This window comes from Monodon monoceros, unplaced genomic scaffold (assembly GCF_005190385.1).
Source record: "Monodon monoceros isolate NGI ecotype Baffin Bay Population unplaced genomic scaffold, NGI_Narwhal_1 Super_Scaffold_11, whole genome shotgun sequence".
Lineage (NCBI taxonomy): Eukaryota > Metazoa > Chordata > Mammalia > Artiodactyla > Monodontidae > Monodon > Monodon monoceros.
Genome location: NW_021703767.1, coordinates 80,067,290 through 80,090,436, shown reverse-complemented (window position 1 = coordinate 80,090,436; position 23,147 = coordinate 80,067,290). Strand labels below are relative to the sequence as shown.

The following is a 23,147-nucleotide window of genomic DNA, read 5'->3' as shown; positions in this document are numbered from 1 at the left end:
ATTTTTTCCCACTAAAGTCTGTTTTTCTTCTTGATATGCTCTTGTCCTTTCAAGAGGTTGAATGACGCAGCAAGCCTTTGAGAGGGCTCACTGAAATGGGGCCATTCTTTTAGGCTGCTACCGTTCTCCATCCAGTCTTTCCTGAGGCAAAGGATTCACCTTGAAATACTAGAGCTTCAGCTGTGCTGAAGTCAGATTTGGGCTCTAGAAGACTGGAGGTACTGAGGGAGGGCCCTAAAAACAGAAATGTGATATTCGAGAATTCTGGGTTCATGAGCATGGCAGAGTCAAGAATGGCTCAGCATTGCTGTGTTGACATCAAAAGTCTTGGGTCCGTCTTCCAGTTCTGCCTCTCACTTTCTGTAGGTAACCCTGGATGAATCATTGCACCTCCCTGATCCTTAGTTTTCTCATGTGTCAAGTAAGGGGCAAATAATATTTTCTTAACAGTTTCCTTGGAAAGGTGGGATATTATGATGCTAGATGAAATGGCTTTCTCCATTCTGGCTTGCCTTTGGGTTCAGTCTTGATGTTTTAGTGGGGGAGAATTTCGAATTCTCTGGCCTGGTTCAATGATACACGATGTTCTGCTCGATACCAGGTAAGAATTTCATGACTCATTGCGAGACGCTTTGTATGAATCTAGAGGACGATGACCACTAAGAGTCATAGAATGTCAGGGATCACCTGGTACTTCTCCTTCACTTCTGAGGTACGAAATCCTAGCCCCAGAGACGTGAGGTCACCTACCAAAGCTTGCAATTAGGAAAAGACAACAGTGGGACCAAGACCCGGGCCCATGACTCCCAGCTCAGTGCCTCCTCCCCTTCTAGACACCGCAACATGGCTGCCTGGGATGGAAGCCACCTGCAGTGCCATCTTTGGTCCACCTAGTATTTTAGAAAAATGGGGGTTTGGCCTCCAGTTTGCCACAGCTCCACCATTCCCCATCTTCTCTGAGGCTTCTCCAGCCGTGGCCCTTGGGTGTGCTCCTGGCTAAGCCTAACTGAGATGATGGGGGTCAGCAGAGCGTGGATGGGTTGGCCTTTCCCCTGTTTCAGCTCCTCACGAATTCTTTGTGTTCTTTCTTAGACTTAAAGCCCTCTTAAGTGAAGTCTTCCTAACCAGTCCCCATCCCTTTACTCCCAGACAACTACATGCAGGAATTTCCTCCTTCTCTGGGAACTCGTAGCAGCTGTGATGGCCAGGGACATTTCCTATTACCACAACGTTCTTTGTTCATTTTAAAGTGGGGTCAGTAGACAGGCTTGGGGGAGGTAGCAGTCACTAAGACTTGAACGCACTGCTCTTTGGAAGAACTTGTTGCTCTGTCCTATGGTCATTTGGTATTTGTCTGATTTCCACCTCCTCTGAAACACAGTGAGTGCTTGAGGACGAGGTGTCTACTTTCTCACTTTTCCTGGTGCACAGCCAGGGCAAACACCAACTCTGTGGGATGAAAAACCTGGTGGGAAGGGTGCAGAACTGCAGAGAGAAGAGGCAAGAAGGCTCCTGGTGTGACAGAACAGGTTGAACATAGAGGCTGGCTGGTTTGAGAAGATGTGAGGCTAGGCTTTTCTGACCTTTGCCCTTCTGACGTTATCTCTTAAAAATCAGTCGAAGCATCATGACCTCCCCACCCCTTACTCCATCAACAGCCAGAGCACCTGCGGCCCGAGGGCCTGGCATGGGAGACCCTGAGGCAGAGAACTTGAGGGTGAGGTACCTGGCAGGCAGGTGGGCTGGCTTCTCCCCAGGACTTCATTCATCCAGACTCCTTGGGCAGAACACGTATATACATCTGGGAGAGGGAGAAAAGGTTGAAGAAGAAGGAGAACATAGGTGATTTATAGCACATGGAAAATAGATCCGGGTTTTTAACTCCTCTGTTGTGGATCATTGCAAGTCTTCCAAAGAGTCTTTCTGATGCCGTTCTCTCTGAACCAGTCCTGTCTGCAACTTGAAACATCTTTCTAAACTGGGAATCATTTCATCTCTGCTCAAAATCACAGTAGCTCCCCACTGGCCTCAAAAATAAACAGGATGCTCTTCAGTATGGTGTCCAAGGCTCTGAGCAATCTGACTCCTGCCTGTCGGGGCCCCGCCCAGCCCCTGGGAGGCACCTCTCATCATTAGTCACACAGCTCTCTGTGACGCACTTCCCCTGCCCCCGCTTCTCCACTTAGCAAACCCTTTCATAAACCACACTTGTGCCCACCATCTCGTGAGACTTACGCTGGCCCTGTGAGCGCTATCACTATTCCCCTTCTGGAAGGAGGACTTGGAGGCTTTGAGAAATTAGGAGAATTTTCTTAGTGCTAGTCTGTGGTGGAAGCAGCACTGACGGGCCTTCACATCTTGAGGGTTCCTTCTCTGCCAGAGGCTGTATGTCTGTGTGGGTACGGGGATGTCATGCAGCTTAACTCGGGGTGCAGGCCTGAGGCAGGGAGAGGTGAGGCATGTCTCCAAGGGTTTCTCTTCCCAATTCCTCCCAAACCGTGGCCAACAGACTGGCTGTTTCAGCCCCCAGCCTAACCCTGAGACCCAGAGCGTGTGAGGACAGAGTGCGCTGGTTTAGCGTGGAAGGCTCACCTGTGACACTGTGCAGCATCTGGTAGTAGGGCTGCTGGCAGGAGTATCTGATCTCAGATTTGTACGTGGTAAGGTTGTTTCTGGTGGAAAATGTGACCAGTCCGTTTTCCAGCTCTGCCGGGGCTCCACAGTCCACAACTGAGAGAGAAGAGCGTGAGACCCCTCAATTACCCCTTCCTCTTCTTCTTGGGGCCATCTGGTGCATGTCTCATACGATGTGCAGCTTGTACACTGCACACAACTCCAGAGAGCAACGTTATGGTCTATGCACATGGTGGCCCTGCATTTGGGGTGTCTCCCATCTATGACTACTGTGTGGTCAACTCACCTGGCCTGGTGTCAATTCCAGGGCAGGGGCAGGTCTGCTGAGACTCAAGTAAGATCCCAGTCTTCTCCCCACCAGGGCCCTTTCCTTGACTTCCAGTTCTATTGTGCAATCCTCTTATCCTCTTCTGTACAAGCATGAAGCCCATGTCTCAGTGAGAAAATTCTGGCTCACATGAACCAAAGAACCTTCAGTTCTTCCAGACCGCACCACATGCTGAGTAAGAGCAATTATTGTGCTCACTTTGGAGCTTGGCATAAAAAAGTACAAACAAAAAGAAACCCAGCTCCTGCATGAGTACACAGCCGCACCCTGCTGGCTCTCTGCAGGCACAGAAGGCAGAAGGGGGGTCAGGAGGGACCAACTTTTAGTCTTCACCTACTCATTTTCTCTGGTTGTTGGTGGCTGGATGTTGGGGCTGGCTGTAGGGCAAGACCAAAGATGCCTGCTCCTCAGAGGTGATCTTAGGAGAGCTTGCCAGTCCAGGCAAGTCTTAGGGGAGGTGCCAGCACGAGTGTGCCAGGAGCCAGGTCAGGGGCTGAGGACCCAATTTGTCAATGTCTCTTCAGGGGCCTTTGTTAGAAGATGGTGCTCATGTCTAAGGAAATCCTAATCTTAGTTCAAACAGCCTCTGCCAGAATTGAAGAATCCCAGAGGACTCAGAACTTCGCAGGTGGAAAGGAACCTGAAGTCAGGCAACCTAGAACATCATCTTTACTTACAGATGAGCCCAGGGGGGAGACTTGGCTGGTCTAAGGTCACATAGTGAATTACAGTCAGAGAACCAGACCTGACCTTAAACTCAGTGTTTTTTTAAGTACGGTTCTTAGGATCTGTTTTCTAGTGAAAACGGCCTGTAATCAATATTAGCTGGGTAATGGTGGACATTAGCTGTCCATCTTCTGATAATTTCAGAGGATCATATTCTAAAGCCAGAGTTTCCCTCCTCCTGAATTTTACCTGGTCACCTCGGGAAACAGAGATAGGGGCAATTTAGCCCTGAGACGCTATTCAGAAATTGTGATTTTTAACTTTAGGACTCCAAATCTATATTTTTGATTGAACAGAGAGTTATCTAACTGAAAACACAGATGATTCTAAGATCCTTCAGGGTGGAGGAGAGGGATGAAGCATGGGAGTGAAAGCAGGTAGGTACCTCCTATCTACAAGGAAGGCAAACGCCAAGAGAACTGGTTAGTGCTGTTTCCTGGCCTCCAATCCCCCTGGACAAATCGTTCCCATTTGTTTTGATCTCCCAAAGGTAGAGACACCCTTCTACTCTGAGGAGAAAGCATGTAAGGGTCAGCACTATGATAACAAGAGGCAATAATATTTACTATCTAAAGCTATAAACAATTTTAAAAGAATTTTCCTGCAGAGTCTCTAAGCAGATTTTTCTTCCTTTTTTAAGAAATACCATTGATTAGTGCCTGGATCTTTGTATTACTCTTGAGTCCCTTAACTTCGGTCTAGCAATTTATTTTGCCCAAATTATCCTCAAGACCTAATACCTAGTTCTGGGTGGAGGATTCCAGAGTTAGTCATAGACATGGCTAGGTGGTCAGGCCATTGAGAGCCTGTAAGCAGCCAGCACAGGTGCAGAGAGATTGTCTGGACGGAGGGCCTGCTTTCACTTTACTCCAGAGAAGTAACTTTGCCCACTGATGAAGCTGGTTTTACAACCAGACACCACAGGGGGTGACAGATAGTGGAAAACAGAGGGTCATTTCAGCTTCGGTATAGTGAGTGGGGAAGAGGTGAACCTTCTCCCCAAGTCTACACTGGCAGGCAAAGAGCCATGTGTCTCTGGGACCTAGAGACAGCTTCCCGTTCGGAAGGCCCTTTGAGTTCTGCCTGCCACAATCCAAGATGCTAGATCCAGACCCTGCTTCCTCAGTTAGTCCATCTTCTTTGCTTGGGAAAGGGTCCCATCATCTTCTCTAAAGTGAGTCTGGCCACTTCCACACTCTGGGATCAAAACGCTCTTTCTTTCCCCTTTCCTTTGGCCTCCCATTCTCATCAGTCTCTGGGTTGGGTTGTGGCACCCACACCCTGTCTCCACTGTCACTCTTCCTGCCATTTACTTTCCTTCAGACATGTCTTTCTTGACCTGCCGCCCTGAGGATACACTGACACAGTCTTGGGGCTTCCTAGGGAACCACACACAATCAGCTCACCTGGCCCTCAGGTCCCAGGGATGCCCCTGACCTGCCCCACCCCACTTTCATCTTCGTCCCTCCTGCTGTGCCCTTGCATTCCAGTGTCACACACCCCTCACTGTGCTGCTGCTTTCCCTACACAGGAAACCCTGTGGTTCATGCTCTGGCCACCCTCCAGGCCTTGATCGAACATTGCTGCTTCTTGAAAGGCTTTTCTCATTCTTCTGATTGGATAGGGCTGCTTCCTCATTTCTCCTTGCATGGCCCTTTACTCACTGCTCTCTGAGGCATGTATCTTAAGTTGCCTGGTATTGCAATTATTTGGTTTTATATCACATCTTCTGTCTAAATTACGATCCCCTCTCTCACACTGAGTACAAGACCTGTTATACTTTGTGGTCTTAAAAATATTGATCCAACTGATGCTTGTCTTCAGTGATTGCCCCATCTCCTCTCTCAAGGGTGCCCTTGATCTAGGATGGTGCTGCAGTCTCCGGACCATTCATTGTCCGACTTTGCAGGATTCTACCTTCATCAAGAGGCCATTCAATCAGCAAATAGACTGAGCAGTCACAATGTAATGCAGGGGTGCTCTGATATGTCTACCCAGATTTTGTTCAGGCTGAAGCAGAGATTCATTCCCACCTTCCACAGCCCTTTCTTTATCATTATTTATGACCCACTGATGTCCCATGGCACCAGAGCTGAGGACTGCTGCTTTCAAGCGTGATGCCTATCTTTTGAAAAACTTTAATTAGGGAATTTTCAGAAATGCAAAATTTGTAAACCCCAGAGGAAAGATCTTTTGATGATGGAATTTCAGCCCTGTGTTAGGTACAGGTGGAAGAGAAACTCTTGGGCATGAGAATAGGTCCAGGTTTCCTAAAAATCCATGCTATATGAGTTATTGTTAGTTTCACCTACTCATGGTTGTTAAGAAAGTAGCAATGGGGACAAATATTAAAGTCATAAAGTCACAGGCATTTTGGCCCATTTAAACTTGAAGTGTGGAGTGGAAATCAGGGCCCACTTTGACCTGGTCTACCTAAGACCATGTGAATGTCTCTAGAATGAAAGCCGTTTTTCCTTTGATAAGAGTATAGTCCACATAGAAGTGCTAAAAAAAAATCCCCCATTATCTTTTCAGCATAATGTTTGTATGATGGGTGAACCCTCAAAAGGAGAGTTGTTATATACGCCGCGGTTTCAACTGCTTAGGCCTGTGTTGCCTTGTTCAGCATCCATTCTAATCCGCACTGAAATGGGAAATGGAGTGTTGGCAGGATGGGGAGGGATGGAGGAGCTCTGGGACCCAGGGGTCTTGTGAGTGGTCCATTCCTGGATGTCTGCACTGTGTGGGGTCCCGCCATTCACTCTGCCACTTGCTCTGACTCAGGTTCGCTCTCCACATCCATTTCCGTTTCTGCCACCATGATGAAGATCAAAGAGGGGTCAGGAGGTAAAGAGAAAGGAAGCAGAGAGAAGGAGGGAGAGAGAAAAAGAAGAGAAAGAAAAATTAGCAAGCAAAGCAGAAACAGTTTCTGCAGGAAATACAGAAATCACTCCACCAGAATCGATTAAGAATGCGTAGTGTAGGTACAGCCAGCGTGAAGGACAGCTTGGGATGGTGGAATGCGTACCGTTCCGAGAATTTGCACAGTCATAAATCCTGGCTCATGGCAATGATAACATTCTGCCCGTGCAGCAAGCTTTGCATTCATCTGGTCCGAACCCTCATTTGGCAGATGGAATCAGGGTAGAGCAGGACTTGTTTGGGGTCGCCCAGCGAGGTGGACGCAGGGCCAGAACCACAGCCCATAATTCCCACTTCCTGTTTTGGTGCAAGTTTCTTCACTGCACACACACACTTCTGTCTGTTCCCAACTGCTTTCCCCACAGTCCCTGGGGACTCACAACTTCTCAGTCTTTTTTGTCTTTTTTGCATCTCCCCTAGGACCCAGCACATGCCTGGGACAAAAGTACTCAATAAATACCTACTCAGTGAACAAGCAGAGATGCCGGGTGTGTCTGAGTGGGGAGTCTAATAGTCCTGATTCAGGCTATGCTGGGAGAACCAGGCCATATTAGGAAGAAAAAATTCCTCTTTTTCTTTAGTACAAAATGACAGCATACCTTTGTATACTAGCATACGTCACATAAAAGAGCACCAGCAGATACATTAGTGCCTTACTCTATCAATACTTCCGTGACAATAAAAAGTGTGTGTTTCATCAGGGACAAAAAATTATTACCAACGTTTCCTACTTTCCAAGAGTATGAATGAGAGAAACCAAATCTCTTCCTATGAGGGGGTTGGGGAGGAGAAAGAAACAAGCTTCTACAGAGCTTTGACTTATTCCTGGTGCTCCATGGGTATGATACGTACATTAACTCAGTCCACAGAACAATCAAGAATGCAGGAAACTCAGGCCAAATGAGTCTCAGTCAAGTGTTCATGCATATTTAACTGGTGGAGTCTGGATCTGAATCTAGAAATTCCTGTCTCCAAAGCAACACCCTGTCCTCTCTACCCCCCATCCTCTGCCTCGTCCTTCAGACCGCCTCCTTGCCCTGTTCTGCAAAGTGCTTCACTCAGAACTTAGTCACAGCACCACACACGAGCCACGTGTCGCAGGAGGTGGCAGATGTGTCTGTTGGCATCTAGTTCTTCGATGCCTGGGCCTTGTCTTTTCCATCTGAATTCCCTGTGGACCTCTGCACAGGCATCCAGTAAGTGTCTGTGGAGACTTTTTGTTGCAGCCATAAAGTGCACCCATTTCCCACACTGGGCTGACTCCAGCCTCATCATCATATAGAAAAGAAAATTGAAAACAAGCACTTTCTGCTCCAAAATTATGCCTGGGATTTGCCTCAGGGGAGCCTCACCCTGACAGTGTCCCCCTGGGGCAGTGGGAGTGGATCCGCCTGCCTACTGGACCCGAGCCATTTATTAGAAGGGAAGAGGACAGCACTCTAAAGTTTATATGAGGTCATGAAATGGGGCTGGGCAGGACCCACCCTAATTCTCAACTCCTCACCTCTCCATTCGAAAATATTTCCTCCTTCCCTCCCTCCCTCTTTTCCTTCCCTTTCTGTCGCCAGGCCTCCTCTCATCACTGTTGCCACAGATAAGTTTTCTAAAATTGTGGTCCTTACAAGTCTTGCATTGAAATCACCTGGTTAGGGGCAGAGGGCGTGGTGGCTGGTGATTTGTATTTTTACAAGCTCACTAGGTGATTTATAGGGATTACATTATTTCCGAACCAGTGGGATATATTCTAGAGCTGATCCAAAATCTTTACAGCTGAGGTGAAGGATCTTGTCCCTGGTCACAGCGTGGCTTAGGAGCAGAGCCAAGGCAAGAACTCTGGGTCCCAAGAACCAGTGCAGAACTGGACCCCCTGCTTCACTGTGTTGACCGCACAGCCCTTCCCGCACAGCCCCAGCTCATGAGCTGTCCCAGGAGACAGTGGATATAGCTGATGGCCACGTAAAGGCTGGCAAGGTCACTGGGCTCTGGGCACCAGGGCCAAAATAGTTTCCTGAATTAGCAATTGCCGGAGCTAGTTTCGAACCTGGAAACAAGCTATTCCTTTAGCAAATCTGGCAACCTGCCTGCAGGCAGAGGTAAAATTAGTATTTAGAAAACAAACTGGGACCCACAAGGTCCTTTCGGAATTCTAACATCTTATTGCTGAAAGAAACATTAATAAACTTTTGTCCAACCCCGATGTGCCTGTGGAATTCCTGCCCTAACCTGCTCAGACTGTACCTGCCAGGTTTCCCCCCTTGTGTGGGCTCTGCTCGGATCCCACCAGTGCTGGGGAGCTCACGAGCCTTAGAATCAACCGATTGTGTTTTCTTACTTTTACAGGTGGGAATCTTGTTACTCCACGTCCCATCCTTCAGACACTCGATCTGGAACGTGTCCATCTCCACATTATCCTGGGAAGAAACATGAAGGAGGTATGGGAAGAAGGAGGAACGGTGGGGTCTGTGGTTTTTCCCAGTGAAAGCAGCTCGAACAGCAAAGGTGGCTGCCCTCCCCTGAGCTTTCCCAACCGTGGGCCTCCAAGGGCTTGAAGCTAAGGGGAATACAGATGCTGAATTTGTATCCCCCCGCTCCTACTCTGGAGACAGGCCAGGACTGTGTGCAAGAAGGGGTCCGGGAGGCTGCCTCTGAAGGGAAACCTGGACCCGTGACTCCTTCAGAGCAGCGGCTCTCAAACCTGAGTGAGCGGCAGCAACCCTGAGCCCCTGAGGGCTTTTGCACAGGTCACTGGGCCCTTCTGAATCAGTGGGTCTGGCCTGGGGACCACAGCTTTGCATTTCTAACAAGTGATGTGCTGATGTCGTGGGGTCCTCACTTGGATGATCGTTCCCTGAGAGCAGCGGTCCACTAGCTTGGCTCACATCAGACTCACCTGGGCAACTTAACAGAGAACAGTCACTGGGACACCCTCCCCCCCAGAGATTCTGCTTAAATTGATCTCAGGTGGGGTTGGGAGGTGATTTTTTTTTTTTTGTTGTTGTTGTTGTTGTTTTTAAGTTAACCATGGGGTTCCTAGGAGAACGACTGTTTCAGAGAGCAAGCAATGCCTACCTGCCACCTTCAAAATCTCTACTTCTATCCCAGGTCCCCCCCAGAAGCCTGACAAACTTTGTTAATGTTGTTTGTACTGGTTATCGGGCTGCATGGATTTGATTTGCTCTGACTTTTGTGTCACTTTCAGAAATGAGAGTCTGGGACACACACTTTGAATTTTTACAAGACTGGAATCTCTGATGCATTTTGGAGGTTTAATGGAGAAGGTAGGAAATACTGTGGTGGGACCAGGACAAGCTCTAGAAGCCCATCTGCCCTGGGAGGCTCTGGAGAATTTCTCTGGCCTGGATGACCTCCCTCCCCCGGCAGGACCCTGTACCTTCAGCACTTTGTGGCCTGTGTCACAGCTGATGAGCACCTGGTCTTTGAAAAAGTACTTGGCTTGCAAGGGCTCGATATTCCCATGGACAGGAGGCTGCAGCTTGGGGCACTCATTCCCTGGTGGGGAACAATGAAAGGAGAAGGTGAGAAAACAAAGAAAAGTCTGGTCACGAGAGGCCATTCCTTAGAATGCAAGGCCTGATGAAGGTGGAAAAGCCACACAAAAACCATACCCCCAGGCTATGGGGGCCTGGACCTACCAGGCCCTGAAGAAGGCTTACTTTGGAAACTTGAGCAGGTCACTTTCCAACATGGACCTCTATTTCCTCATTTGTAAAATGAAGTGGTTGGCCAGATGATTTCATCAGAACTCAGGGTTGGAAAAGATATTAAGTGTCACTGAGTGCAACTCCTGTCTAATGTTCCCTTTACATCTTCTATAGTAGACCTCAGACATCTATTTGCATTCCTACAGGGACAGGGAGCTCGATACCTCCCAACCTGTATCTTTCATACTAGACTCCTCTGATTAAAGGAACAGAATTTTCATATTCAGCTGAAATTTATACCCTTGTAATTTTCACTCAGTGGGCATAGTTTGCTCTCTTGGGTCACGCACGATGACCCCACTCTTTCTTCCCAAGACCATTCTTCAAAGTGTTAGAGAGACTGTGATTGTATGCCCCTGAGCCCTCTCTTCAAAAGGCTAAATTGGATAGGATTCCTCCTTCCTGGACGAACTCTCCTTTGTTAATATCCTCTTCCTGCCTCTCCCCTCAAGCAGGCACTAAATGTGATGATGCAGGCAAGTCCAGGATAGTCTCTGAACTGGATTAGTCACACACAGCTGTGGTCTTGTCACTGATGTCTACCCACTTCTTCCTCGAGTTACTGCAGGCCCGTTGGATCAAATACCTCCAGCAGGGTATGGACCAGGACTGAGTGCCTTGAGGTACTGGGGAATGAGGCTTGTGGGCTTTGTCAGTCTGGGGGACACATGGAGGCAAACGGCCATGGTGAAACACTTTGAGCTACAGACTCACCCAAATTCCTGCCCCAGACGTGAGGAGGGCTGGCACTGGAGGGGTCCTCCCCACACCCAATGAATCACAGCGTGAAGGGGTGAAGTTCAGGAAGCAGTTTTTTTTTTTTTTTTTAAATCTACTCATGTGATTCTGAAGCGCAGCCAGTTTTGAAATCTACATCTAGTCCAAACCCACCATCATTGCTGCCCTTGCGCCCATTTTACAGATGGGAAACTGAGTCAGTAAAGAGAATTTGCCTCGGTCCCAAGCTGCTCACTGGCAGAGTTGGGAGTTCTGCCACATCCCGGGAGGAGCCCCAGGCCTGCTCCCCCTCACCACGTGGCCACTGCCCCATGAGGGCTGAGCATGGGAGCCAAGTGTGACCCAGGAGGGGAGAGGCCGTGTTACCTGTTGCCCTGTACAACAGCTTCCAGCCCCGGTTCTCGCCTGAGTTGTCACTGCGGAACAGGATCTGGACGCTGTGGCTCTGGGTATTGATGGGTTCTGGGGCTTTCTCTCCACAGAAGGGCCCCAGAACTTTTGGACCGGTTTTAATCTGTGAGGGGCAAGACAGAGAAAAAGCAGGGTCACACCTGAGTGTGTGTGAGGCTGCTGCAGGGATTGTCTCTACACTGCACCTGGGGTTTTCTGGAAGCTTCGATGTGAGCCCATGGTGTTCACTCACATTTTTAGTGGGCATTACCATTCACCAAAGGGTTCCATCTCCACTCTCCCATTTACAATTTACAATGACCCTGGAAGTGGACAAGGCAGGCTGATAATCCTCTGCTCATAGATGAATATATTATGGCTCAGAAAGGAGAAGAGCCCTGTCCAGGTACACAGGACAGAAAAGGCCTCTGTTCTCAAAGACCCTGCAGCCTAGTCGGGGCAGACTAATGGATAATAAACAAAATAATTACAGGCTTTGGTAAACATTACAAAAATAATCAGGATGATGTATATATATAATATAAATATATGCTATATGTTTATGATTTATGTAGTAAAATCTATGTAGTTTGTATAATTCATCATTAATGTAATAGATAATAACTTTAAACAGGAAGTCAGGGAAGGCCTCTTTGAGGAGGTGACATTGCATTTGAAACATGTAGGATGAAAAGGAGCTTCTCATTGGAAGAGGAGGGAAGAATACTTTCCAGGCAGCGAAAACAACTTATATGAAGGTTGAGGCCAAAGGTGGGAAGGAGCCTGGCAAGTATCAAGAACAGGAAGGATTTGCATTTCTCTAATGATTAGTGATGTTGAGCATCCTTTCATGTGTTTGTTGGCAATCTGTACAGACAATAAATGCTGGAGAGGGTGTGGAGAAAAGGGAACCCTCCTGCACTGTTTGTGGGAATGTAAATTGATACAGCCACTATGGAGTACAGTATGGAGGTTCCTTAAAAAACTAAAAATAGAACTACCATACGACCCAGCAATCCCACTACTGGGCATATACCAAGAGAAAACCATAATTCAAAAAGAGTCATGTACCACAATGTTCACTGCAGCTGTATTTACAATAGCCAGGACATGGAAGCAACCTAAGTGTCCATCGACAGATGAATGGATAAAGAAGATGTGGCACATATATACAATGGAATATTACTCAGCCATAAAAGAAACGAAATTGAGTTATTTGTAGTGAGACAGATGGACCTAGAGTCTGTCATACAGAGGGGAGTAAGTCAGAAAGAGAAAAATAAATACCGTATGCTAACACATATATACGGAATCTTAAAAAAAAAAAAAAGGTTCTGAAGAACCTAGGGGCAGGACAGGAATAAAGACGCAGAGTAGAGAATGGACTTGAGACCACGGGGAGGGGGAAGGGTAAGCTGGGACGAAGTGAGAGAGTGGCATGGACATATATACACTACCAAATGTAAAACAGATAGCTAGTGGGAAGTAGCCACATAGCACAGGGAGATCAGCTCGGTGCTTTGTGACCACCCAGAGGGGTGGGATAGGGAGGGTGGGAGGGAGACGCAAGAGGGAGAAGGTATGGGGATATATATATACATATGGCTGATTCACTTTGTTATACAGCAGAAACTAACACACCGTTGTAAAGCAATTATACCCCAATAAAGATGTTAAAAAAAATTAAAAGTAAATAAATAAATAAAAGAATGGGAAGGAAGCCAGTGGGGCTGGAACAGAGGGAATGCCCTGGCTTGAGGTTGGAAAGGCAGACAAGGGCCATATTGTGTTGAGGAATTTATGTTTACTCCAAATACAATCTTGATGTAACCTGGCTTTCATAGAGTTTACCCTGGATTCTATGAGAGAGCAGACTGTGTAGAGCAAGAGTGGAAGCAAGCAAACCCGCCAGGTAGCTTTGCAGTTGACCGGAAGAGAGCAGGGTTTACACTCAGATGGAGGCATCGGGGATGGAGAGATGGGAAGACGCACTCTGGGCTGGTCCGGATTTCCCAGCTCCCAGGCCCGGTCCTGCCTATGCCTTTAACTCTTTCTCCTTCTACCTCTGAGGACCAGCACTCTTTAACCCTCATTTGATGAATTCTATAATCCTGGGTACATCTTCATCTTGTCAGCCTTACTGTGGCAAGGGGGCAAAGTGAAGCCCCAAGAGGTTACGTGCCTGGATAAGGCTCATAGCATAGCTCCCAGGATGTGCTGTGTGGTAGACAGAATTCTAAGACAGTCCCCATGACCTTCACCCTGGTGTTACATCATGATGATGTTATGTTACCTGGCAGAAGGGATTTTGCAGGTGGGCAAAGGGCTAGTTTGGGAACAGGGCAGATCCTTAGACTGGATCCAATTAAGCTGGTAGATGTTATTTTAAATAATTATTTTTAGGAAGAAACCTGCTTGGCCCCCTCTCCTGGAAGAAGGGAGGGCCAAGAATGTCAATTTCCCCAATTCATCCAAGATTTTCCAGCATTCCCAGGGCTTATGCCCACTGTCTTCTTACCTTGATGTAGTCATAGGGGCAGGACACCTCAGGATGGTCCTCAATGTCGAAAATGTCCTCAAACTGCAGGCTGATCATGAAACCCTCCTCCAGCTCAATGGTGTAGACGCATTCGGAGCTCTTAGGGTAAGGGCTGGGGAAGTCGGGGCTGGTGATCACGCCAGTCCTCTGCGTGAAGAGGTTGTCACTGCACTCCACTGTGGGAAACACACCAGAGCAAAGTGGCACACCACACCCATGGCCACAGCAACCCCTTTCTTATCGGCTACTGTACAATTTTCCCAGTGGTCCTGAGACGCAAGTGGGGAAGGAGTCACTATCCCCATTTTACAGATGGAGAAACTGCAGTTTAGTGAGGGGAAGTGATTTAACCAAGGTCACACACCCAGTAATTTGCAGAGTCAATACTCAAAGGCAGTGAGTGTGATAAGCTTTCTTGTCAAATTCTCTGGTCTTCGTGGGGGGCTGGAGGGGTCTCAGATGGAGTGGTCTGGTACAAAGTCTGGTCTTCTTTTGTCCTGCTCTCCCCTCAGCCCAGGACTCCCTGGGGTCTCTGCTCAAAGCCTTCCTGGATCCCTCATATAACACAGGACCTTCACACGTACCCTCACTCTCTGGCCCTGGTCTTGCTTTTGTTTCTCTTCATGCTGCTGACCACTGCTTGCCAGTATGAAATATATTTGTCAGTGGATTTTCCTGTCTCCACTAGACTGTAAGTTCCCTGAGCTCAGGGATTCTGCCCTGTTCCTCACCACAGCTGCAACCCAGCACCCAGGGTCCTGGATCCCGGCCATGGCTGAGCCCTGCCAAGGCCCTGTTGTTTGCCACTGAACCATTGTCCTTGGGCTGACCCATCCTGGATCTGGCATGACAGTTCTTCCTAAGCCTTTGTTTATCCTGCTTATTTGTAAATGAGAAAACTGTGGCCAGAAAGGGGGCATGACTAACCTGAAGTCCCACAGCTACGAGCTGCAGAACAAGGTTTAGAGTGGTTTCTGAATCCCGAAGCTTTCGTTTTCTACACCAACCACTTTCATGGGGAGAATATCGCCCCTAAGGGGGCCAAAATTGGTTCTTTGGGAGGGGGAGTTGTTACTCTTTTTATGCATAATACACAGATAGACATACAGTGCACAAGCATATATACAGTATGTCTGTGGTATTAAAATTTCGTGGGTGAGGCAATTAGGAAGAGAATGTTTAAAAAGGCTCCTGGGGGCAGAAGTGAAAATGAAAAACAGGATTGGGAAACATTGCTCATTCTTAGCCCCTCTGTACTCAGCACATAGTAGATACTCAATAAATAAATACTTACTGAATGAAAATCATGGAAAATACTAACCCTCTTCGAGAAAACTCCTGTTATGTGCCTGCTTTGTACTGATGGGTCCTATAGGGTTTTATTTGGAAGTAAGTAGAAGTTTTTGAAGGAGAAAGGAAAAAAATTCTTGTTTCCAGCCTTTACCTCCTCCAATGATCCCTCACTCAGCTTCCAAGTGATCTTTCTAAAACGCAGATCCTTACCCTGAAGTCAAACTAATCTACTGGCAATTCCTCAAACATTCCAAATTCTGTCATGCTTCTGAATGCTTGCAGAAGCTGTTCTCTCTGCCTGGAGTGCCCTCCTTTCCTTGTTATTTCTCCTTCATCAAGGGCACCATCTCTGAGAAGTGCTTGCTCACTTCTCTGTGCAGACTCAGTCTGATGGTACCATGTCCACACTTCTTTTACAGCACTTACTACATTTTACCATTTTCCTATGTGGCTATTACCTGCTAGCCAGGAGGTCCTCATGGAAAGTGGCCGAGTCCTCCTATTTCTCCACCCCTGCCTCAGCCTGGAGACTGTGGCAGAGAAGGCACATTGATGAGAGGTGAAAGCAAAGGGAGCTAGAAGGAATGGGACGTTTTCTTGCCACCTCTGTCTTTGCCTCTCTCTTCCCTCTTCTCTCCCTTGCACTGAGGTTCTCTCTATCACAGAGGAACTTGAGAGGCCATGAAAGAGCAGGAAAAAAGGACCTGGTGGGTGAAGCCTAGTTCATGGTTCAGGACTGGGAAACCTGGGTTTTCCCTTGACTTGGCCAGTTACTTACAGTAGAAGAGGAAATAGGGACTAAGGAGCAGAAATTCCTGCTGCCCAGGAAGAAAGATGAACTAGAGGCTAGGGCTTCTGAAATGCGGTCCTCTGAGAACCTGAACCTGACTTCCAGGCTGGTGGGCATTTCAGCATCTTTACCCCTGGGTATCTGAGGCATAGCTCTCTGATTTCATTTTAAATCATCCCTACTGCATATCTGTCCTTCCTCTGAGCCTCCCCTAATCTTATCAGAAAATACAGTGCATAATGGTGATGCACAGAATCATTGCTGGGCCCCACCTCGGCAGGTCCTGTTGTCTGTGTGGAGGATGTAGCCGAAGCGGCAGGAGCAGTAGTAGCCGCCGATGTAGTTATGGCAGTAGTGGTCACAGGACAGCTCCTCGTCTTCCCGCTCCATGCACTCGTCCACATCTGCGGGGCAGGTAGAGCCTCTCAGTCAACCAGTTCATGTGTGATGGTGAAGACAACAGCCAACATTTACAGAGCACTCAGTATGGGCCACTCACTGTGTTGGGAGGTTCCTGCATCCCTCATTTAAGCCTCACCGAAGGCCCATAAGTAGCCACTATCTCCATTTACAAATGAGGAGGCTTACCCAAGATCACAGAGAGCCTGGTTCAAACCCAGGCAACCTGACTTCTGGTGGTGCCACTGTTCTCTAACAGTTGTGATAATAGCAAGCAGGACCATTATGATCCCCTTTCTATAGATGATGAAGCTGAGACTTAGAGCCATTAAAGAACTTACTCCGAGTCACACCAAGAGTTAAGTGGTGGAGTCAGCATTCAAATCAAGGTGGGCTGGCTCTAGAATCTGGGCTCTTAACCTCTCCTCCATGCTGCTTCTCTCTTTCTAAGTCCCTATGGGGGTCAAGCCCTATCCTAGGCATTGGAAATATAAGGATAAAAAGATGTATGTTCTCAACCCAGTTTAAAAATTGGAACATATATTTCTTCCCAAAAGATACAGGAATGGCCACAAAGCACATGAAAAGATGCTCAGCATCACTAGGCACCAGGGAAATGCAAATTAAAACCATAATGAAGGGCTTCCCTGGTGGCGCAGTGGTTGGTAGTCCGCCTGCCAATGCAGGGGACGCGGGTTCGTGCCCTGGTCCGGGAGGATCCCGCATGCCACGGAGCGGCTGGGCCTGTGAGCCATGGCCGCTGAGACTGTGCGTCCGGAGCCTGTGCTCCGCAACAGGAGAGGCCACGACACTGAGAGGCCCACGTACCGCAAAAACAAAACAAAACAAAACAAAACCATAATGAAGTACCACTACATAACCCACGGAATGGTTAAACATTTTTTAATTGATAACATCAAATGTTGGTGAGGATAAGGAGCAGCCAGAACTCTCACACATTGGTGGAGAGGTACAAAATGGTGCAAACACTTTGGAAAAAGTTTGACAATTTCTTATAGAACTAAACATACACCTGCCCTATGACTCAGCAATTCTGCTCCTAGATATATACCCAGCAGAAGTGAAAACATGTTTGCAAAATGGCTTGTACAAAAAGGTTCATAGAAATTTTATTGAGAGCCAAAAAATGGATAGAACCCAGGTGTCCAACAATAGGAGAATGGATAAATAGATTGCAGTATACTCATACAATGGAAAATTACTCTGCTAGGAAAAGAAACCATTACTGACGCATTGCAACAACATGAATGAATATCAAAAACTTTATGCTGAGTAGAAAAATCCTCACCTCACAAAATATATTCTGTATGTGTTCATTTATATGTAGTTTTGGAAGTGGCAAAGCTAATCTATGGTGGAAAATAAATCAGGACAGTTGTGGCCTCTAAAGGAGGTGGGAGTGGGTTGCAATTGGGAAGGAGTACAAGGGAAATTTTTTGGTTAGTGATAAAGCTCAACATCTTTTTAGGGGTTTGTGTTAGACACAAATATAAATTTTTGAAAATTTAAATGTACTTAAGATTTGTGCATTTCATTGAATGTAAATTTTACATTAAAAGGAAAAAATGTGAATAGATTAGATAAACAATATACATGCTAAAGTATTTAGGAAGAAGAGTACTGATGTCTGCAATTTATTTTGAAATGCATCAAAAAAGATGAATTAATGAATAGAGGATAGATAGATGGATAGATAAGTGATAGAGCAAATGCAGTAAGACATTACTGGTAGAATCTATGTGGTGAGTATAAGGTGTTCATTTTAAAGAAGAGAGCACAAGGCACTTTTAATCTTGAGAGAGAAATGGAGACCCGGGGATGAGCCACCCACTTCTCTAACTTACCCACAGCCATGTAGTGGGCCTCAAAGCCTGTGAATCGCTCCTCGTTGGAGAAATCTGAACGGAAAGTGATAGACATGAAGGAGCCAGGGGAGAGGACCACTTCCTGGCCAGGGGTCTGTTCTGTGTCTGTGGTCTCCCTGCCACAGAAGGTTGCCAGCACCTGCTCCTCAGTTTCTACCTTTAGGGTCAAAGAGAAAGGAAACAAGATGAGCACCTTCCCAAATTAGCTCTTCTCTGCTGGTCTCCAGGAGAAAAGACGGAGGGGCTGCCCACAAGTAGACCAGGCAGCCTGGGAAAGCCAGAGAAAGGGGTTTAGGGATTCTGGGATTTGAGGAAAGACACATTACAGGTTAAGTCAATGTGGCCGTCCAGCCACTGTTTCACTCGTTTTGTTTAGGTCCATCAGAAGTAGCTTGGCATTTGTCATTCCTGTTGACAACAAAATGGCTTATTTGTTAAAAATAGCTCAATGTTAAAATAAATAAATTTTAACATTGGATAATAGAATAAATAAATAAGAGCTAGATAATCTCACAGATTCTATACGCAACAGGAACTTACATTTCCAGGAAAAGAAAGTTTATACACAATATAAGTCATTCATTGAACATTCAGTGTATGCCTGCAACAGAGCAAAGCGTGGGGTGGGGATGATGGGAGATGAGTAAGATGCAGAGCTGTCACCGGGAGGCAGTGTTCAGGGGGAGAAAAACAGAGACAGAGCTATCATACAGTGTGACAAGTGTGTCATTGAGGATGCACTCAGAAGGAGGTGAAGGATCCCCGTTAGAATGTATGCTGCAAGAGAGTGAGACTTTAATTAATTAATTCTTAATTGATTAATTACTTAATTACTTATTGATATATCTGAGTTTTATTTATAAAATGATACAATATCTGTATCAGAAGTGGAAGTTTTAAAAAAATTGCATATGCTTTTTATTATTTTTATTGAAGTATAGTTGCTTAATAATGTGTTCTTTTCAGGTGTACAACGAAGTGATTCAGTTATACATATGTAGGCATCTATTCTTTTTCAGATTCTTTTCTTCATAGATGTATCTTCAGTGCATGGTGCAGGACCTAGAACATAGCAGTTACCCAATAAATATTTGTCATTAAGAACTAAAAGTGCAAGACCTATTCTGAGAACAATGAGATGCCAGGGAGTCTGTGGGGATTGTAGGAGGAGATATATTTGGAGGAATAAGTTGAAACTAGATTACAGTTGACCTTGAATGACATAATAACAAGTGACTCAATTCTGTGAGTAAAGGGAAGACGTAATCAGAACTGTATTTAATAGGTAGTCTTAATAATACAGAAACTACTGGAGTCACCCAGAAACAGGTGCATTTGTGTTAAGACTCAGATGCAAATATTGCCTATTTGCTAAAGAATTCTCTACTTTGCAAGAGTCTGAGGCCCTGGGTAAATTCAGAGACCCAAGGAGAGATTCTAAACTGATTGCCTAAAGCAGAATTTGTGTGTTTGGTTTGGGAAGCACAGTGTTGTAGCTGGTTGGTATATTTATTTGACTACTAATACTTGGCCTACCTACCACTCTATCATTTACACCTACCGCGATCCTTTTAAGGTAGTGTTTCTGTTTGCAACCTCTAGATTGGTATTTTAACCAAGATGCATGAGAAAAATCTCTGACCAAGAATGATTTCTGCTGCCTTTCAAAGTCATTAAAGAAAGTTCTCAAAGGCTGCCTATCTCTAGTAGCTTCTAATGAATTCATTGTTTTGTTCATTAGTTTAGTATGTCAGAAGTATCTTAACATTTGACACTTCTGTTTTGAAACTAATGATTTATTTATTTAAAATAAGTGGGAGTTTTAAAGAAAAACAATTTGCCCTGGCAACAAAACACAAGGACAATTAATCACTAACTTTGGGAACTGAAGTGTAAACAGAAAATGAGATCATAGCTTTGCTATTTTTTCCTCTTCTCTGCAGATACTAGCCCAACTCACACCAGCCTTATTGCTATAGAATGTGCCTATCTGCACACAGCTGAAATGTCACTTCCTTGAACATCACAGCTGTTTTGCTGATCTGAGTTTTCCAGGTAGCTGAAGTTTTTACCTAGCTATGACTAAAAAAATTTTTTCCGGGGTAGCGGGGTATAATGCTTTTTAAAGTGCTTTATTCAAATCCCTGCTTTCTCAGGTAAAACATGCTAATCCTTCTTGGTGATCCAGGGACATTGTTATGAACATCAACTATCTTAGGGATATTGAGTTACGTAATGTTGCTTGCCCTGCTTTGAAGGTCCCCAGACTATTATGCCTTCGCAATTCTTACGTCTTCTTTATGTTTTATTCGCTGTTTTAAAATCAGTTTATTAGCTGAAATATGTTGTAAAATAGAAACCAGTTAAGCTGCTATCGTTAGAACTTAATAAAAATGAAACAAAATAGATTTAGAGTGAGGGCCTGGGAGAAGGCTTCTTCTATGAGTAACTGCATGAGCTGGAATGCAGTATCTTGGTGACCTCTGCTTTGGAGTGTATGGACCTGGCATTTAGAGGTCCTGAGTATTCCTGACTCCACCATAAACTGTTATGTGGCTGACTCCTGTAGTTATCCACCTGGTAAACTAGGGGTTTCAACTTGCTGAGCTCTACACTCTCTTCCAGTCCTGACATACTAGTATTCTAACAAGTCATCATATCCATACATTGAATAAACCAACTAGAGGACGGTGAGCAGGAATTTCAGCACACAGATTGCTTCCTGCTGAGGAACTTGATGAACTTGAACTTGTTTGTGGTCTATAACCATGTGATACAGAATCAATTACTAATGAAGAGTCATGCCTTGAGCATTAACACTTGGAGGCACAGCAGCCTCCTTCCTAATTCGGTATTCCCAAGGTCTCTGGGGTTCCATAGTACCTGTAGCATGGACACTTTCAAGTGAAATCAGCCAGAGATAATTTGGATTAGGGAGAGACCTAATGAAAGTCTGTGATAAACAACCTCCCTCCTTGTAACTTCCAGGCTTAAGGACCGTTTATGATGGCAGGTAAACGATCATCACCTGCAGGGCCTCACTATTCCAGAGGACAGGTAAGCACGCCCCAGCTGAGACCCATGGGGAAATCTGAGCCAGATATACTTTTAGAAGCAGGGAAGAAAAGGCCCCAGGGCCCTGGGAATTCAGCCTGCAGCTCCGAATAGAGTCCTGGAATATCAGAGCGTGGAAGAAGGGACCCTTAAGAGCTGTTTCGATCCCCATCCTTCTAGAGGAAACTGAGGTCCAGAGAGGGGCAGTGACTTGCTCAAGAGTAGAGAGATTATCATGATTCCCTGATACTTGTTTTGTTTTTGGAACTGTTTTGACCCCGGAGAAAGGAACCCACCAACCCAGAGAGTGCAAGGCAAAAGACATAGGCACTTTGCCAAACAACTTTTCTAGATCAAGGGCCTCTTGAAACTTTATCTTGGGTGCATGGACTGTCTCCCAGAGAGGATGTGGCTCAGTGACATCTCTGGCCATAACCTAAATAGAAGGGGTCACTGGCCCTACTTAATATCTTCAGCCCTTGCTATGATTGTAAAAATCTACAAAAAGCATTGACTTCTGAGTACAGATGGAGGATTGAGCTCTGGCTTCTGTTCAGACTATCCCATTTCTAGGGTCACCGTATTAACATGATGGAGGGAAATACCTTATCAAATGAAAACACAAAATTTGTAATATTAGAGAACCATCTGGCTGGGGATCACAGACTCTTCATTTTTCTACTTCTTATGGGCACCCATGTCCTTTCAGACTATTGTGATTTAGGGCACCAACACATGGATGCATGTCCTCAATTTGCTTTCTCTCAACTCAACTCAGCAAATATTTATATAGCAAGTTCTGTCTGCATTATAATGTGAAGGATGTCAAAAATTACTTATTTGTTGCACGTGCTTAATAAGGAAGTCCCCCCCCCCTGCCTCTGGGAATGTAAAATTTAGTAGGAGAATAAGTACTCAAATGTGTATGTGTTAGGGGATCACCAGATTGTAGTTATTGCAATGAAAGCTAGGAAGCCCCTGCGCTTATAAGATGGGAAAATATTGCATCCAGCTGAGAGGAATCAGAGAACACAGAAGAAGAGAATGTTCTTTGATCTGGGGACTGAAAGGTGAGTAGAATTTAGGCAGGTAGAAACAGTAGGTGGAGGGTTTGGGGGGCAGAGGGGAGGACATCCAGGCAGAGGGAATAGCGAAGTCCCAGGGGCATTAGGAGTCTCAACTGCCCCTCCCTTCCCACCACCACCTAGGAAAGGGGTTCTATTGATGTAGGAAAGGAGTTCTATTGAGGACAGGGAACAGGGGAGAGAGATCTAAGGAAAAGAAGCCAGAGCCTGTTTTCTATGAATTTTCTACCTTAGTAGAAACAGCACAAACCTCCTAGGCAAAGCTAAGGCAGAGCAGCAGAAAACTTGGTCAAATTTCTGTGGGAGGACAGCTATGGCTGCTTTCCACATGTCCATAAGGTTATCTCACCAGAGCTTAACAAATACACTGACAGCCACCCAATGAGAAACTTGAAGCCCAGATGATTTAAATGAATCAAGCAAGGTCATGATCTAGTGAGTGGTGGCTTCAGGTTCACAATGCAGCATCCTGATTCCCTAGTCAATAATGCTCATGCTCCTTTAAGACAGGAGGCAAACAAAAAATGCTGTCCTCTACTATATGATATCACTTATATATGGAATCTAAAAAATAATATGAACTAGTGAATATAACAGAAAAGAAACAGACTCACAGATACAGAGAACAAACTAGTGGTTAC

The 23,147-nt window shown here is 45.9% G+C and overlaps 1 protein-coding gene across 5 annotated transcripts in view; it reads right to left on the bottom strand.

Moving 5' to 3' along the window:
* The window catches only part of MASP1 (mannan binding lectin serine peptidase 1), a 63,599-nt gene that overhangs the window by 19,485 nt on the left and 20,967 nt on the right, over positions 1-23,147 (bottom strand). For all 5 annotated transcript variants that reach the window (XM_029214459.1, XM_029214458.1, XM_029214455.1 and 2 more), the window contains exons 3-10: positions 18,347-18,524; positions 16,355-16,486; positions 13,979-14,175; positions 11,437-11,584; positions 10,002-10,120; positions 8,943-9,021; positions 2,593-2,730; positions 1,727-1,801 (exon numbers count right to left, since the gene is read on the bottom strand). In XM_029214459.1, the coding sequence (XP_029070292.1) occupies positions 1,727-1,801; positions 2,593-2,730; positions 8,943-9,021; positions 10,002-10,120; positions 11,437-11,584; positions 13,979-14,175; positions 16,355-16,486; positions 18,347-18,524 (1,066 nt within the window). The remainder of the gene's footprint in view (positions 1-1,726; positions 1,802-2,592; positions 2,731-8,942; positions 9,022-10,001; positions 10,121-11,436; positions 11,585-13,978; positions 14,176-16,354; positions 16,487-18,346; positions 18,525-23,147) is intronic.